This window comes from Mus pahari, chromosome 21 (genome assembly GCF_900095145.1).
Source record: "Mus pahari chromosome 21, PAHARI_EIJ_v1.1, whole genome shotgun sequence".
In the NCBI taxonomy this organism is placed as follows: Eukaryota; Metazoa; Chordata; class Mammalia; order Rodentia; family Muridae; genus Mus; species Mus pahari.
In genome coordinates this window covers 46,687,689-46,702,623 of record NC_034610.1, presented here as the reverse complement: position 1 = coordinate 46,702,623, position 14,935 = coordinate 46,687,689, and the positions used below count along the sequence as shown (strand labels likewise).

Here is a 14,935-nt window from a genome sequence, read left to right as displayed (position 1 = left end):
CTGGGCATTTTTTGGTTGGGAGACTATTGATGACTGTTTTTATTTCTTTAGAGGAAATGGGACTGTTTAGATCCTTAATCTGATCCTGGTGAGTCTGAAGACAGCTACAGTGTACTCACATACATACATACATACATGCATGTATACATACATACATATACAAATAGTTCTTTAAAAAAAAAAAGCTGCAGGACACCCTAGTCACTTGTCTTCTTTAAACTAGAACAACAAAGGCTAAACAGTCAGGGTGATTGCTGTGCTTAAAAGAGTCCTAGGTCTGGGTGTGGCTCATGTGGCTCAGTGTTAGAGCACTTGCCCACAGTTTGTAAGGTCCTCATTTTGATTCTCAGATCCAAAGCTGAGAAGGGCTGGGGGGAGAAGAGAGAGAAAGAATGATGATGACTAGACATTTGTAAAAGTGGAATTGCTGCTGTGAATTGGTGAACTATATAACAACAACAGCAGGCAGCATGGGTTTCAAAGAACCCTTCTGTGGTGGGGGTGGGGGATGTACTACACGGCAGAGCATCCATAAGAAAGTCAGAGGACAGCCTTGTGCAATTGGTTCCCTCCTGCTTTCTGTCTTTGTGTGGGTTCTCGGACCTGAGCTCAGGTCATCTCCAGGCTTGTGTGGCAATTGCATTACCTGCTCAGCCATGTCACCACCCCCTATTCTTTCTCCTCTCAGTATCTGAGTCAGGTCAGTATGTAGTTATTGAGTTCGCATGGGTCACGTTGCTACCATACAGTGCAGTGTCAGGTCTAGTAGGAAGTAATTAAATAAGCAAAGAAGCAAGCAAGTGGATCAATAGAGGAATGCATTTCAGAGGTCTGAGGTGCGCTTCTGCTAAAGAAACTTTGCAGAACCACCCAAGGCGCGTTTCATGAGGGTTATCATGGTGTGAAGTCTGCTGGCATACTAGGCTTGGAATCAGGCCATGGGAATTAGTGACGTCTACGGACATGTTAGACTGGGAGTCACACGGTGTAAATTCGATTTCTTGCTCTGCCTGGGTGAGCTTTTACCTTAGCAAACCTCATGTGCCTTCTTGGTGTTTCCGTTTCCGGTCTGTACCTTAGAGACAGCACTTTCTCGGGTGCAAATGCATTCACTTACCCAACTGACCACATGGCACCAAAAAGACCAGATACGAGTCCCAGCGTACTTATGCTGTCTTCAAATCCATTTGCACTGTAGAGAGAAACATGGACAGAATCCGTCATGGAGAGGAAAACTGGAGCGCTTGTGTGGAAAGACTGTTGGACAGATATATTAAGATAAACCAAGTATCATATGAAAAAACTAAAAATAAGAACAATACCATTTCTAAAAGTAAAAAAGAAGTGGCTCCGTGGTAGCATATGAGCTTCCTAGCATGCCTAAGGCCTTGGGCTCAATAACCAGCAGCACAAAATGGGCATCAAACCCACACACAGAACATAGGCAGCTGAGGGAAGCTGGGAGCAGGTGAGGTGGCTCTCATGGAAGAGCGCACCAACTGTGTGTCCAGTGCCAAATGGTCACCTCTGAAAACACGCATACAAGAAACATCATAGATAATGACTAGGTTTAGGGATATATGTGTACACAAACACATATATACATGCAATAACAATGAAAAGGGGGAACTGGATTGGAAAAGAGTGGGGGGGGTTATGTGAGGGTTTGGAGAAAATAAAGGGTAAAATACAATGATGTTAAAATTTCAAAAATTAGCAACAAAACATGTGAATCAAATTTGAAGACATCTTCATAAAATAACTTAGTTACATCTATATAACAGTAGGAATCATAACCCATTTGCATTAAGAATATAATTGAAGGGCTAGAGAGATGGCTCAGCAATTACGAGCACTGACTACTCTTCCAAAGGTCCTGAGTTCAAATCCCAGCAATCACATGGTGGCTTGAAACCATCTGTAATGAGATCTGATGCCCTCTTCTGGGGTGACTGAAGACAGCTACAAGGTACTTAACTATAATTAAAAAATAAATAAATCTAAAAAATTTTTTTTTAAAAATGTAACTTAAAAAAAAAGAATATAATTGAGAAATTCTTGAAATAGGATGAACAAAGGTTGCTCTAAGAAAATGCAGGAGCAATTCTTTGTCCTCTGAGCATCCCTGAGCAATGCCAGCACAGTCACAGACCTCAGTGTTCATAAACATGCCCTCTAAACAAGGAACAATGGCCAGAGACAGACACAGGTCACACAGTGCTCATATGTGGTTCACCTCCAATCAACAGGGGCAACACTGAAACCTCTCCATTTGGCTCCAGATTTTTAAAATTATTCACACACACACATGCACAAGCACGGGCACACGCATGCACGCCACCTGAGACATACAGTAAGCCAAGCATCTCCCTTCAGCCTACTCTACCTCACAGCATCTTGTCACTATGCTATCACCAGGATGATCTCGTTATTACTTACCTGCTTTATATCACAGTATTTACATGTTATGAAATCATGAGGATTTACTATTGGGCAAACATCCTATGGGACTGAACAGCTGAGGTGAGACTGATGACCCCACCTCCACACCCCTCACACCGCAGCTCTTCTGACAACCAAGAAACTTACTATGCACAGCTGAGCATCTCTGGAAAGGTCGGGATGATGCTCATTCCAGCAGAGATGCCGTTTATAACCAACACCAGCACAAGAAGCCAGAGCTGACTGCAGAGAAACGCGGGGGAAACAAGGCATTAGTATTTTAAGAGACACAAACTTAAATCGGAGGGGGAGGCAGGACCCCAGAATCAGCTGCACAAATGGCTGGCCTTCTTCACCTTGTCCCACAGCATTCAGGGAGAACTCATGCTGGCGCCTTAGACCTCTGCTGCAAACTCAACATCATCTGAAGTCACTTTTGGTTACACAATCCACATACATGTGGTTAGTCATACACACTACACATCTGTAACCACCCGGCTGGCCCACCATAACAAAATCCTCTCAACGCCAATGCTGTTGTTCATCTCATTAAACACAGGAAAAAGGGGGGGGGGGGGGGGGGGCAAAGGAAGAGACGAGAAACTGACGGTTACTCTCTGTGGGTTATATCTGGGTACGTGGCAGACATTGTGCGTTTAGTTCTTGTCGTGCCTGTATTAATTAGCTTAGCTTTAGTTCCTTTTAAATAAAAAATCGTATTTCTTTATTTTCGAGGGAAGGTGTGCCGTGGCGTGTGTAGAGGTCAGAGGGCAACCAGCGCGAATCCGGTTCTCTCCTTCCACCTTGTAACTCCTAAAGTTAAATCCTGGAGAATTAACTCAAGGTTCCAGGCTTTGCGGCAAGTATCTTTTTTTTTTTTTTTTCGAGACAGGGTTTCTCTGTATAGCCCTGGCTGTCCTGGAACTCACTTTGTAGACCAGGCTGGCCTCGAACTCAGAAATCCACCTGCCTCTGTCTCCCGAGTGCTGGGATTAAAGGCATGAGCTACCAGGACCGCTTACAGCAAGTATCTTAATATGTTGACCATGTTGCCAACCCTTGTTTCTTTCTGTAGACAGGAAAGCTCAGGCTCTTTCAAGTTTAATGATTTGTTCAAGTTTTGCTACAAGTCGACAAGGCCAAAATTCAATCCAGGTCCAAAAGACTTCAAAGTCACCCTCCTCCTGTGACAGTTTGTCAGCCTAGAAGTATGTGGAAAAGCCTAAGGGGCTCATTTCCTTTTGATAAATTTTAATAAAGAAATTATAACAAAATGAGCAACTACTGCATGCTAAAAAATGACCTGGAGGGCTGGTGAGATGGCTCAGCGGGTAAGAGCACTGACTGCTCTTCCGAAGGTCCTGAGTTCAAATCCCAGCAACCACATGGCGGGTCACAACCACCCATAATGAGATCTGATGCCCTGCCCTCTTCTGGTGTGTCTGAAGACAGCTACAGTGTACTTACATATAACAATAAATAAATCTTAAAAAAAAAAAAAAAAAAAAAAAAGACCTGGAAACAAAAAAAAGCCTCAGTCCCCTCTCAGTGAGTGAGAAGAAAGAATTAAAAATAAACTATATTTTTCTTAAGTATCAAGCCAAGGATGCTAGCAATAAATGATATTCTGCAAACAACTGTGCAATTGAAACACAGGAGAAGGGAGAGATGGTACACACTATAATCCTAGCATTTGAGAGGAGTTCGGAGGATCCTAAGTTCAAAGCCAGGCTCAGCAAACAAACACTCAAACACTTTAGAGATAAGAAAGGGCCTTTTCTCACCTGCTAAAGACTTTAAGATTTGCTTGGAGAACTGCCAGCTTCTAGTAAATTGTGTTCTGTCAGTCAAGCAGTCAGTCTAGCACAGTCCCAAGTCTAGGTCATTGTTTAAATAGCAATGCCCACAGTACCAAGCCATGGAAAAGTTAAATAATTACTATTTCTCCAAAAGTGTGGGGGGAGGGGGACAAGTAAAGTTACCTTTTAATGTGCAGAAAAGGAGCAGGTCCTAAGAACATGTAGCACCCAGCTGTAATTAAGTTTCCAAAAACCAGAAACCATTTCCTTAGATTCTGGTAAAGAAAAAAAAAAAAAAAAAAAAAAAAAAAAAAACTTACAGTAAAAAACCCCCTAAAAACAAAACATTTAAAAAAAAAAAAAAAAAAAAAAAAAAAAAAAAAAAAAACTTACAGTAATAACATTCAAAAAGCCAAACCCACTGAAGCAAACAAAGTTATGCATTTATGAGAGAACCGGAAGATGATAAACTTAAGGGCAAGGAAAATATTTCACAAGATGAGCATAGAAGTCCTGTAGGAGGGGAGCGCGCTGCAAAGCTGCACATCTTGACCTATTACAAACATCTAAGAACCTGCCTAAGGTTCTTTCCTTTCAGAGCAAGGTCTTGCAATATAGCCCTGGCTGGCGTTGAACTAATAATCTCTTAGTCTTCCTGCCTCCCGGGAGCTGGCGTAACTGACACTTGCTACGGTGACGCCTGGCTTAAGGTTATGTCTTCACATTTAGCTCCAAGGGCTGTTTGAGATGCAGTTCAAAGTTCGTTTAAGATAGTTCCAAATCAAAGTCACTGGTTTTTTTTTTGTTTTGTTTTGAAGTTGTGGGGGAGGGGTGGGGTGTGATGTTTTTATTATTATTTATTTTATTTATTTATTTTTTTTTTTGAAGCAAGGTTTCCCTCTGTAGCCCTGGGTGTCCTGGAACTCCTTTGTAGACCAGGCTGGCCTTGAACTCACAGAGATCCACCTACCTCTGCCTCCCGAGTGCTGGGATTACAGACACATGCCACCACTGCCCAGTCAGAGCACTGTTGAAATAGTAATCCATACACTGCTAAAGCTGTCTTACTCCTCCCCCAGCACCAGTTTGTTCCCAGCACCTAGGTCAGGTGATTCACAACCGTTAGAAGTCCAGGTTCAGGAAAGCCAATGCCCGCTTCTGGGCTCTGAGGTCACCCACGTACATGTGGCACACATATGCACAGACACAGACAAAAATGAAGGTACATCTTTTTTAAAAAAGAAGACGTTATCCTTTTGAGACTTGGGTTACTAAGTCAATCCCCGTCATATATATGTCTTGATAAGTGTATGTGAAAAACTAAAGAGAGAAAAATGTAAAATGTAAGCGGTAAAGCTCACAGCCATGGAGATGTGAGGTCTGGTTAACAGTGCTGCCTCTGGATATCAGTCATGAAGACTGAATGGGTTAGGCCAAACTGAGGGAGAACAGAAGGGATTCTTTTTGAGATGGCTACCGAATGGACAATGCACATTTCCAGGGCCATCTTTCAGACTCACTAAGTCAGAATTGCCCTGTAACAGTTTTTCGATCTGATCAAGTCCAATAACTTCTAAGACTCTGCCTTTGTTACTAGGATCGGAGTTTTTTGATTTATTTTATTTTGTTTCACTTGGGTCATTAAGAAAGCTTTAGAAAGTATTATACAAAGCCAGGCTCGTCTTAACAATGACAGACTGTGATCTTGGCTCGGCGAAGGTTGAAGCAAGAGGACCAAGTTCTGGAAAAGCCTGGGCCATACTATAAGGCCCTCTCTTAAAAGAACAAGTAATCTTATAGTCTAATTGTCACTTGCAGGAGTTTTACCATCAGACTCGCTTTCACTGAAATACTCAACTTGTGTCCTCTTTGAGCAGCAACTGAAGCTGGGAGACAGTGGATTTTCTCTCTCGGGCCGGCTGAAGGTGTGAGCTTTAAGCGGTGGAGCTTTAGAATTCTGGGGAAGTAGCTATAGCTCTAAACATGCAAAGCAACTCAAGTATAATTCAGTGTACATACAGGCATCTTATCACTGAGTAGACCAAACAGCGGCGAAGAAATGGCGTAGGATAGAGACAGACCCAGGAAGACCAGTCCCACGTATCCGGTTGACAGACTGAACTGGAAAAGAAATGCCATGTTAACGTTGAACGCTACACCCCTCTTTAAAATACGCGCCCTCCCTCCCCCTCCTCTGCCTGAGCTCTATTGACAGAAGTCTATCAGTCACACACAGTATCCCTAGTGTAGCTAGCAGGCCATGGCTGTGCCTAGGGAACAGTGTGAAGGGAGAGATTGTAGCTCATTCCGGCTCATGGCTTCAGAGCATCCTGGAGGGGAGGATGCAGGAAAGCACAGAAGTTGCATGGTGGCAGCCAGGAAGCAGAGAGAGTGCCCGTGCTTCGCTGGCTTCCTCCACTCTTCCTGTGTTTCATCCCAGCTCTGGGATGATGCTCCAACACTGAGGGCATCCCACCTAATTAGTGCTGTCTGGAAGTAGCTTCAAGCCTTACCCAGAGATCCATCTTACTAATTGCTTAGGCACTTTTCTATCTAATCAAGTTATCAATCAAGACAACTGGAGCAGGAGCTGTCCCAAAAGCTGTTGCCTGTACCTGGGATATGATCTTCTAACTGGGCTGCCTTGTCTGGCCTCAGTGGGAGAGGGTGCGCCTAGCCAGGAAGGGACTTGAAGTGCCAGGGTGGGGCTGAGTGGGGGGGGGGGAACACCACTGGCTCAGAGGAGAAGGAGAGGGGAAAGGGATTGTGGGATCAGGTGACAGAGAAGGGGCACTGACTGGGATGTAAAATGAATAAGTAAAAAAATTAAATCTAATAAAAATAAAAAAGGAAGAGGTAGGGGAAAGAACAAGGAGATGGGGTAGGGTGCTTTACATGCAGGGGTATATTAATTTTAGAATATATATTAGTATAATATTTTTATATAAGAAACATTTTTTTTGTTGTTTTTGTTTTTTCAAGACAGGGTTTCTCTGTATAGCCCTGGCTGTCCTGGAACTCACTTTGTAGACCAGGCTGGCCTCCAACTCAGAAACCTGCCTGCCTCAAAAATGTTTTTTTTAAGCAAAAATGTTCGAGACTTTAAAAAAAAAAAAAAAAAGATTAGCTTTCATGGAATTCCCTTTAACTTTTCCTTACTTTGTACATGGATAAAGACTTTGTTCTGAGGAAGAAAAAAAAGCCAATTACCTATCAGAAATCCTGGAAGTTTTATTTTTGTAGCGTTTGATGCTAAACATATTATTTGATTTCTACAAACTGACATTTTTTTCATATACACTGTTTCACAAATTTTATGTATATAAAAAAAAAAAAGGTCTCAAACACAGAACTTATTCAAGGACATTCTTGGATCCTAGCCCTAGGTATGGTTTCTAGAGGTCAGGTTCTGTGCAGAAGACGGTGTGTCACTGTGAAAAACAAAATAGATAATAGGAATCCAGCACTTATGTCTCAGCAATGGACACTCTTGGTTCCTTTCTCCTAGTCTGTGGTATAGACCATAGCCATCTGATTATATCAAATAGCTAAAAAGAAAGTAGACCAGGGGACAACTGGGAGAGGAGGGCAACTCAGGTCAGAAGTGACCTAGTGACCCACTGACCTAGTGACCACTCGTAGTGCCTCATTCTAACTCACACACTGAGAGAAAAGCTGTCCTAGTTAGGACATGGAACATGGAAGACACTCTCACAGACCCGGAACGACGTGAGCAAGGTCTTAGGTCGAAGGAGACAGTGCGCTGGACGCTAGGAGAAGATTTTTTTCTTAATGGATCAGATCCCAGATCACAGAGTCGCATCCCTCAAAGAACAACACTGAGGGACCAGGGACGGGAGTGCAGCTCCCCGTCTCCCTCCTTCTCATAGCTAACTGTCTTCCCCTAAGGAGCCTGAGGGCACATAACCGTGGGAACAGGGAGTGCTCACCTTCTCCATGACAAAGAGAGACAGGGTTGGGTCGAGGAAGCCAAAGCAGGAGCTGAGAGAGATGATCACAAAAGCTAGGAGGCCAATCTTGGGTAAGGTGACAAGTTTCCAGAAGGACTGCTTCCCTGGATGGGACTCTCGGGTTAAAAATAGAAACAGAGATACAACATAGCAATTACCATCTCTTAGAGTCATGTTTTAACTTACTTTGAGGGCCAAAGCTGGTAAGACTATCTATCTAGTGATTAAAAAAAAATGTACAGTCGAGTTGCCTGAAATTAAATAATATCATCTACATCAGCTTCTAAACTCTTCATCTTTAGAATGCACGATCGATTTTATTGAAAAGGCTGACTTTTATCCTGGCGTGGTGATGTATGCACGCCATCTCAGCACTTGGGAGGTAGAAGCAGGAGGTTCAGGAATTCATTTCATCCTCCGCTACATAGGGAGTGAAGTCAGCTTGCCTGGCTCTGTAAGACTTATCTCAAAAGACAAACAAAACAAAACTCCAAAATAAAAAAGAATAAAAAAAAAAAAAAAGCAAATCTCAGGTTTTCAAGTACAAACAGTGTCCAGTGCAATTGATGTGTGCAGGAAGTTTTTTTTGTTTTGGTTTTTTTTGTTGTTGTTGTTGTTTTTCGAAACAGGGTTTCTCTGTATAGCCCTGGCTGTCCTGGAACTCACTCTGTAGACCAGGCTGGCCTCGAACTCAGAAAGCAGGGAGGTTTTTTTACGTTACAATCTAGAAGTAGGGCCTTTTGGGTGGGACAGTGGAGTGAACAGCCACAGAGATGTCACCATCGGTGCTTCGAGATCCATCAGGGACAGGTGTGTGTGTGTGTGTGTGTGTTATGGGGTGTGGGGGGTTCCTCATCTCATTTGCTTTGTAAAACAAGACCTGATTATTTTTGTGAGTACAAACTAAACCCTACTTTGAGAGACTGGAAGGTGGTGTGCCACTGTGTAAACGACTTTTATCATTTAAGATCACTTCTCCCAGTCTCCTAACCCAAGTTCACGACTATCTGAGTATCAGGCATGCTATCTGCAATATCTAAAAATTCAAAGAGTGTACAGACTTTTGCTATTTTAAGTAATATTCTCAGGGAAATTTTCAGAATACAGAGAATACTGTCATTCAAAAGCTCAGCCCTCAAACTGGGGGGGGGGGGTAATGCATTTTACTTTAGCGAGGGAATAGTGCCATCTTGTGGCATATCCAGGTATTGCCAGCAGGCAGTAGATCTTAGTGGAGTTTGAATGTCAATAAATTTGAATTGAAAATTAACAAAAGATGGGCTGGAGAGATGGGTCGGCAATTAAGAGCACTCGCTTCTTTTTAAGAGGAACAGAGTTCTGTTTACAGTATCCGCATCAGGTGGCTCACAATCACCTGTAGCTCCAGCTCCAGGAGCTCTACAGGCCTCTGCACTCATCACACAATCTAAAATGGTAAAAACAACCAGGCATGGGGCACATGCCTTTAATCCCAGCAACTGGGAGAGAGAGGCTGTTGGAGTCTAAGTTCAAGGCCATCCTGGTTTACAAGAGAGAGTTGCAGGACAGCCAGGCAGAGCTGCGCGCACGCGCACGCGCGCGCGCGCGCGCGCACACACACACAGAGAGAGAGAGAGAGAGAGAGAGAGAGAGACAGAGAGACAGAGAGAAAACAACAAATAATATAATATTAAAATAAAAATAACTTTAATTATAAAAAACCTTTTGTTTTAATCTGTTACATTTCTTGGGTATACAAAAGCATTTCCCGTTATAATATATAGCTCAGTAAAGAACACTAGCTGCTCCTGCAAGAGACAGAGGTTTAGTTCCCAGTGCCCACATGCCTTCTTTCTGACCTCTGTGGGCACCAGACATGCACATGGTCACAGACGACATGCACACAGTCAAAAACTCATACACATAAAATGAAATAAGTAAACTTTACCAATAGTTTTAAGTTTAAAATAAAAGGATGTATCAAAACACTTATAAAAAGCATCACTTTACTGGTGTGAGTGAAAACCCTTGGGTAGAACAAAGCAAAACCTATGGAATGTTTCAAGGGTACGTGGGTGTCCCTGTGTTTCACTATTCTCCTCAGAGAGACAGAACTCCCGGGTTGCCAGCATCTGACCTGAAATGTATCAGAGATGGGGGAATGGGGAAGTCCATGAAAAAGACACACACACACACACACACACACACACACACACACACACACGGTGCCACTTGACACCATTATCCTACAAAGGAGAGGTTTGAGGAAACTACTTAGAAAAGGGGACAGAGACAAACCATACTGGGTCAGTAGAGGTTATGGAAGAATTTGTATATTCAAATTCAACTTCATGTGACAACTCTTTTATTGACACTCAAAAACTGCTCAAATGGCTTTCAGGATAGTTTGTGTGTTTCATAAAGATTTTATTTTGAGTTTGCCTACAATCGTGTCATGCTGCAGGTAGAGATAGGAGAGCCAGTCTCAGAAAACAAATTAATTCACAAGTAAAATGAGGCTTATCAGTAGTAGTGTCTGGCACTGATGTCTGTATATGTGTGTGCCTGTACGTGCACTAGAATAAACAAACCCAAGGAGCTATCAAAGACCATACCTTACCTCTCCTGCTTGTCATTTTTTATATAAGAACTTTTAGAGTCTACTCTTAGTAATTCCCAAGTACGAGAGCTTTGCGTTCTGAGATTTCATCTCTGCACTGTCAACAATGCCAAGTAAAGTAAGAAATAGGGCAGGGCTATGGTGGCACACACCTTTAATCCCAGCACTCAAGAGGGATGGCCAGGGCTGCACAGAAAAACCCTGTCTTTAAAAAAAAATTATATAATAATAATAATAATAATAATAATAATAATAATAATAGCTGGAAAAATCCAGAAACAATGAGTTTCTAAATTTTAACTTTTATTATGGCAATTGTACTTGTTTTATGCTTTCATAACTATTGCTAATCTCCTTTTACAAATTATTTAAATATTTTATGTGTATGTGGTGTTTTGCCTGTATGCACGTCTGTGCCAGGAACCTGCCACGTGTTCCTGGTGCTTTAGGGGTCCAGAAGAGGACGCTCTGTCCTGAGACCTGAGTTACAGATGGTTGTGAACCGCCATGTGGGTGCTGGGACTTGAACTCTGTTCCTCTGCAAGTGCAGCTAGTGCTCTTAACCACTGAGCCACCACACCAGCCCCGTATTGTTAATCTCTTAACTGTGCCTAATTTTAAATTAAACTTTATCATAAGTATGTGCGCACACATCAAAACATAGTAGAAGTGGGCTTGATGTGTGTTCTGGTTCAGAGCACAGGTGCCTGTTTTGAGGCACGTGGCCCACAAAGGAGGTGGGGCTATTGTGTGACCTTATAGATCCTCCTGTCACCGTGGTGTAAAGCAGGTTCCGCAGGTTCTCGGGTTGAGGGTTTTAATGAGAGGAGTGACATGCCATGACTGTTAGAACATCAGGGTAAGACTGGAGAGCAGATATGGAAAACAGTGCTGAGTATCCTAAGTATGGCGGGCGGGCCACGGAGGTGGAAGGAATGAGCAGTGGGCATAGAACTCAGGATTCTGCCTGCTCACAAGTCAAAACAAAAGACAACTTCATTACTGTCTGTTGCTGATAGCCCAGGGGCTGCTTGTATTTTGATGCTAATTCCACGTGGCCTGGAGAAACCTCAAGCAATAGGGGTCTCAGAGCCAAGGAAGATGGTAGTGTAGCGGTAGATCTGCCCAATCTAGGCGTGAAGTTTTATTCATATTAACTGGGTGGTGTTTTCTTTGCCTGGGTTTATTTGGATTGGAGATTTACAACAACAACTATCCTAGTTGTCTGCATTAAAACTTTCAATAACTGTAAGAGTGAACTTATGTAGGAACACTCCAAACTTAATATTATCTACCTTAGGGATTTTTTTTATTCCAGTTTTAATTAGCCTGTCTTAGCTATCTTTTCTCATTTCCTAATGTAATACAGAGTTTTTTTTTTTTCTTCTGCTACATGTGAATCTGACCCCTTTCTTTTCTTTCTTCTTTTTTCTTTTTTGAGATTTTTTTTAATTTTATGTATGTGAGTACACTGTAGCTGTCTTCAGACACACACTAGAAGGAGGGCATCAGATCCCATTACAGATGGTTGTGAGCCACCATGTATTTGCTGGGATTTGAACTCAGGACCTCTAGAAAAACAGTCAGTGCTCTTAATCGCTGAGCCATCTCTCCAGCCCTATTTTTTTTTTTAAAAAAAAATTAGACTTATTAATTTTATAATTTTGAGTGTTTCACCTGCCTGTTTGTATACAGACCACATGCATGACTGATGCCCAAGGAGGTCAGAGGAGGGTGTAGACCTCTGGAACTGGAGTTACAGAATGCTGTGAGTCACCATGTGGTTTCTGGGAATCCAACTCAGGTCCTCTACAAGAGCATCCGATGCTCTTCACCACTGGCCCATCTCTCCAGGCCTGTTGCTGACTGTTTCTTCAATTATCAGTCAAATATCCATAATACCTGGACACAACCCAGGACATTAAACTAAGGGAAAAAAACATCAAACAAAACCAAACAAATCAAACAAAAACTGATTCCTTACACTTGCGAAGAAGATAAGCACCACCTTGTGGTTCACTGTGGTATTGCCTGGCTGGCTCTGTTCTCCCCAGTTCCCCATAGTAACCTGGCAAGAATACGAGTTGACTACCCTACTGAGAATCAATGTTTACAATCTACATAACCTGGCTGGTAAGTTTCATTTGGACCAAAGGGAACTAACTACAAATGAGCCACAGCTAAGTACCTGACGGCCCAAAGTGTTCTATGCTCCTTGCCCTGGTTAGCGCCTATCAGTTAACCAGAGACCATGGGTCTCTAACAACTTACAGGTGCTTATCACAGAGACCAGTGATTTATGTGGGGATGGAAGCGTTGGACCCGGAATGATTCCTTTACTGTGCCAGGGACCTGTGTCCTTCTAACTGTTACTATTCTAGACAAGCAGAGGGCCCACTGCTACACTGAACGCTTTAGTTTGTTTGCGATGGATCTCAAAGAAACTTAGGGAGTGAAAAACAAACGTGTTCACGTGGTGCCCAGGATGGCGTGGAACTGGCGAAGTACACAAAGTTGACCTAGAGTTGGGAATGGTAGGAGCAGGACAATCTCTGGGGGTGGAAGAGCAGCCTGTGAGTTCCAGGATGGGCAGGGCTGCAGAGTGGGACCTTATTTAAAAAAACCAAACAAAACAACAGAAGAACCTAAAAACCATGTTGGCCTAGAACTTATGGGGACTCATCTTGCTTTCACTGCTTCGTAGACAAAATGTGTTGCCCACGGCAATTTCTGGTGAAAATTTAGTTCGGCCCAATAGCAATGGCTTGTGAGCAGAAATTAAGTATTTGATTCTCCTAAAACCTAGAAAATTTTGTGATATGCTTTTTTTATTTTAAAAGATTTATTTATTTATTATATGTGAGTACACTGTAGCTGTCCTCAGACACACCAGAAGAGGGCGTCAGATCTCATTACGGATGGTTGTGAGCCACCATGTGGTTGCTGGGATTTGAACTCTGGACCTTCGGAAGAACAGTCAGTGCTCTTAACCGCTGAGCCATCTCTGCAACCCTTTTTTTTTTTTAAAAGATAGGGCCTCACGCAACCTAGGCTGGCCTTAAATTCACCCAATAGCTGAGGTGCTTTAAAGATGAGCACCACCATGCTCTGCTTGTGTGGCGCTAGAGAGCAAACCTAGGACGTGTTGCATGGTACACAAGTAGTCTGCTGATTGAGCGATATCCCTAGTCCTCTGTAAGCAAAAATTCTCATGAATTAATTAATTACCCGTGTTTTAGGAAAGAGAACCAGTTTTTGAGGGTGTGGCCAAAGGGGGAAACATTGATTACATTAACTAAAAGCTAACATACTGTAATGTATTCTTTACAAAGTCATAAAAATAAAAGGTCTAAAATGAGTATTAAGTTTGAACTTACCATAACTAGGCAAAATGCATAGGTTGAGTGGTATCATCAACAGAACTATGCACCCCAGAAAAATAAAGGGCACCTCGTAGCCAAAGGATTGATACAAAAGGCCACCTAAAGGGGGACCTGCTACCAGTCCCAGTCCAGAAAAAACCTCAAGACTTCCCTAAAAGTAAAAAAACAAAAACAAAAACGAAACAAGGATTTAGCTCATGGATTTTTAGTTGAAGAATTACTAGTGTCAGGCATAATGACACACACCTTTAATGTCAGCACTTGGGAAGCAGGGGCAGATAGATCTCTTATGGGTCCCAGACCAGAAAGGGTGGCAGAGTTAGACCCCATCTCAAAATGCCTGGTCCTGGAAACCTAACTAGCCTCCCCGTGGCTGGTAAGGCCACAGGCACGGAAACAGACCCTGGTAACTGCCACTTTCCTAAGCCAGTATAGTTTGTAAGTATTTGTCCTTATAGCCACAGGGGAGTGCACCTCCCACCTTACATCAAAGATGCTTCTTTTCGAAGCTGCTGGAGCCCATTACAGAAATCCACAACTGGTCACAGGGTGTTCAACACCAACTGACATATATGCACCACACCCATATACCTAAGTCTCAGGGAGCACCAAGGAGCATAAGGGCAGAAGATGGTAAGAGCCAGAGGCCCAGGACGTCTGCTATGAGGGAGTGTCCTCTGCATGAGACAGGGAAGTGGCATCCATGACAACCCAACAATACAGTTACCTAAGGAAGATCAG

General features: G+C 42.8%; 1 protein-coding gene across 3 annotated transcripts in view; it reads right to left on the bottom strand.

The window, feature by feature from the left end:
- Slc18b1 (solute carrier family 18 member B1) overlaps nucleotides 1-14,935 on the bottom strand; it is a 34,363-nt gene that overhangs the window by 5,417 nt on the left and 14,011 nt on the right. For 2 of the 3 annotated variants that reach the window (XM_021221570.2, XM_029533171.1), the window contains exons 6-11: nucleotides 14,189-14,345; nucleotides 8,192-8,328; nucleotides 6,261-6,362; nucleotides 4,425-4,516; nucleotides 2,590-2,685; nucleotides 1,118-1,192 (exon numbers count right to left, since the gene is read on the bottom strand). In XM_021221570.2, the coding sequence (XP_021077229.1) occupies nucleotides 1,118-1,192; nucleotides 2,590-2,685; nucleotides 4,425-4,516; nucleotides 6,261-6,362; nucleotides 8,192-8,328; nucleotides 14,189-14,345 (659 nt within the window). Of the gene's footprint in view, nucleotides 1-1,117; nucleotides 1,193-2,589; nucleotides 2,686-4,424; nucleotides 4,517-6,260; nucleotides 6,363-8,191; nucleotides 8,329-14,188; nucleotides 14,346-14,935 lie in introns of those variants that run through there. The other variant, XM_029533172.1, reaches the window with a different exon arrangement.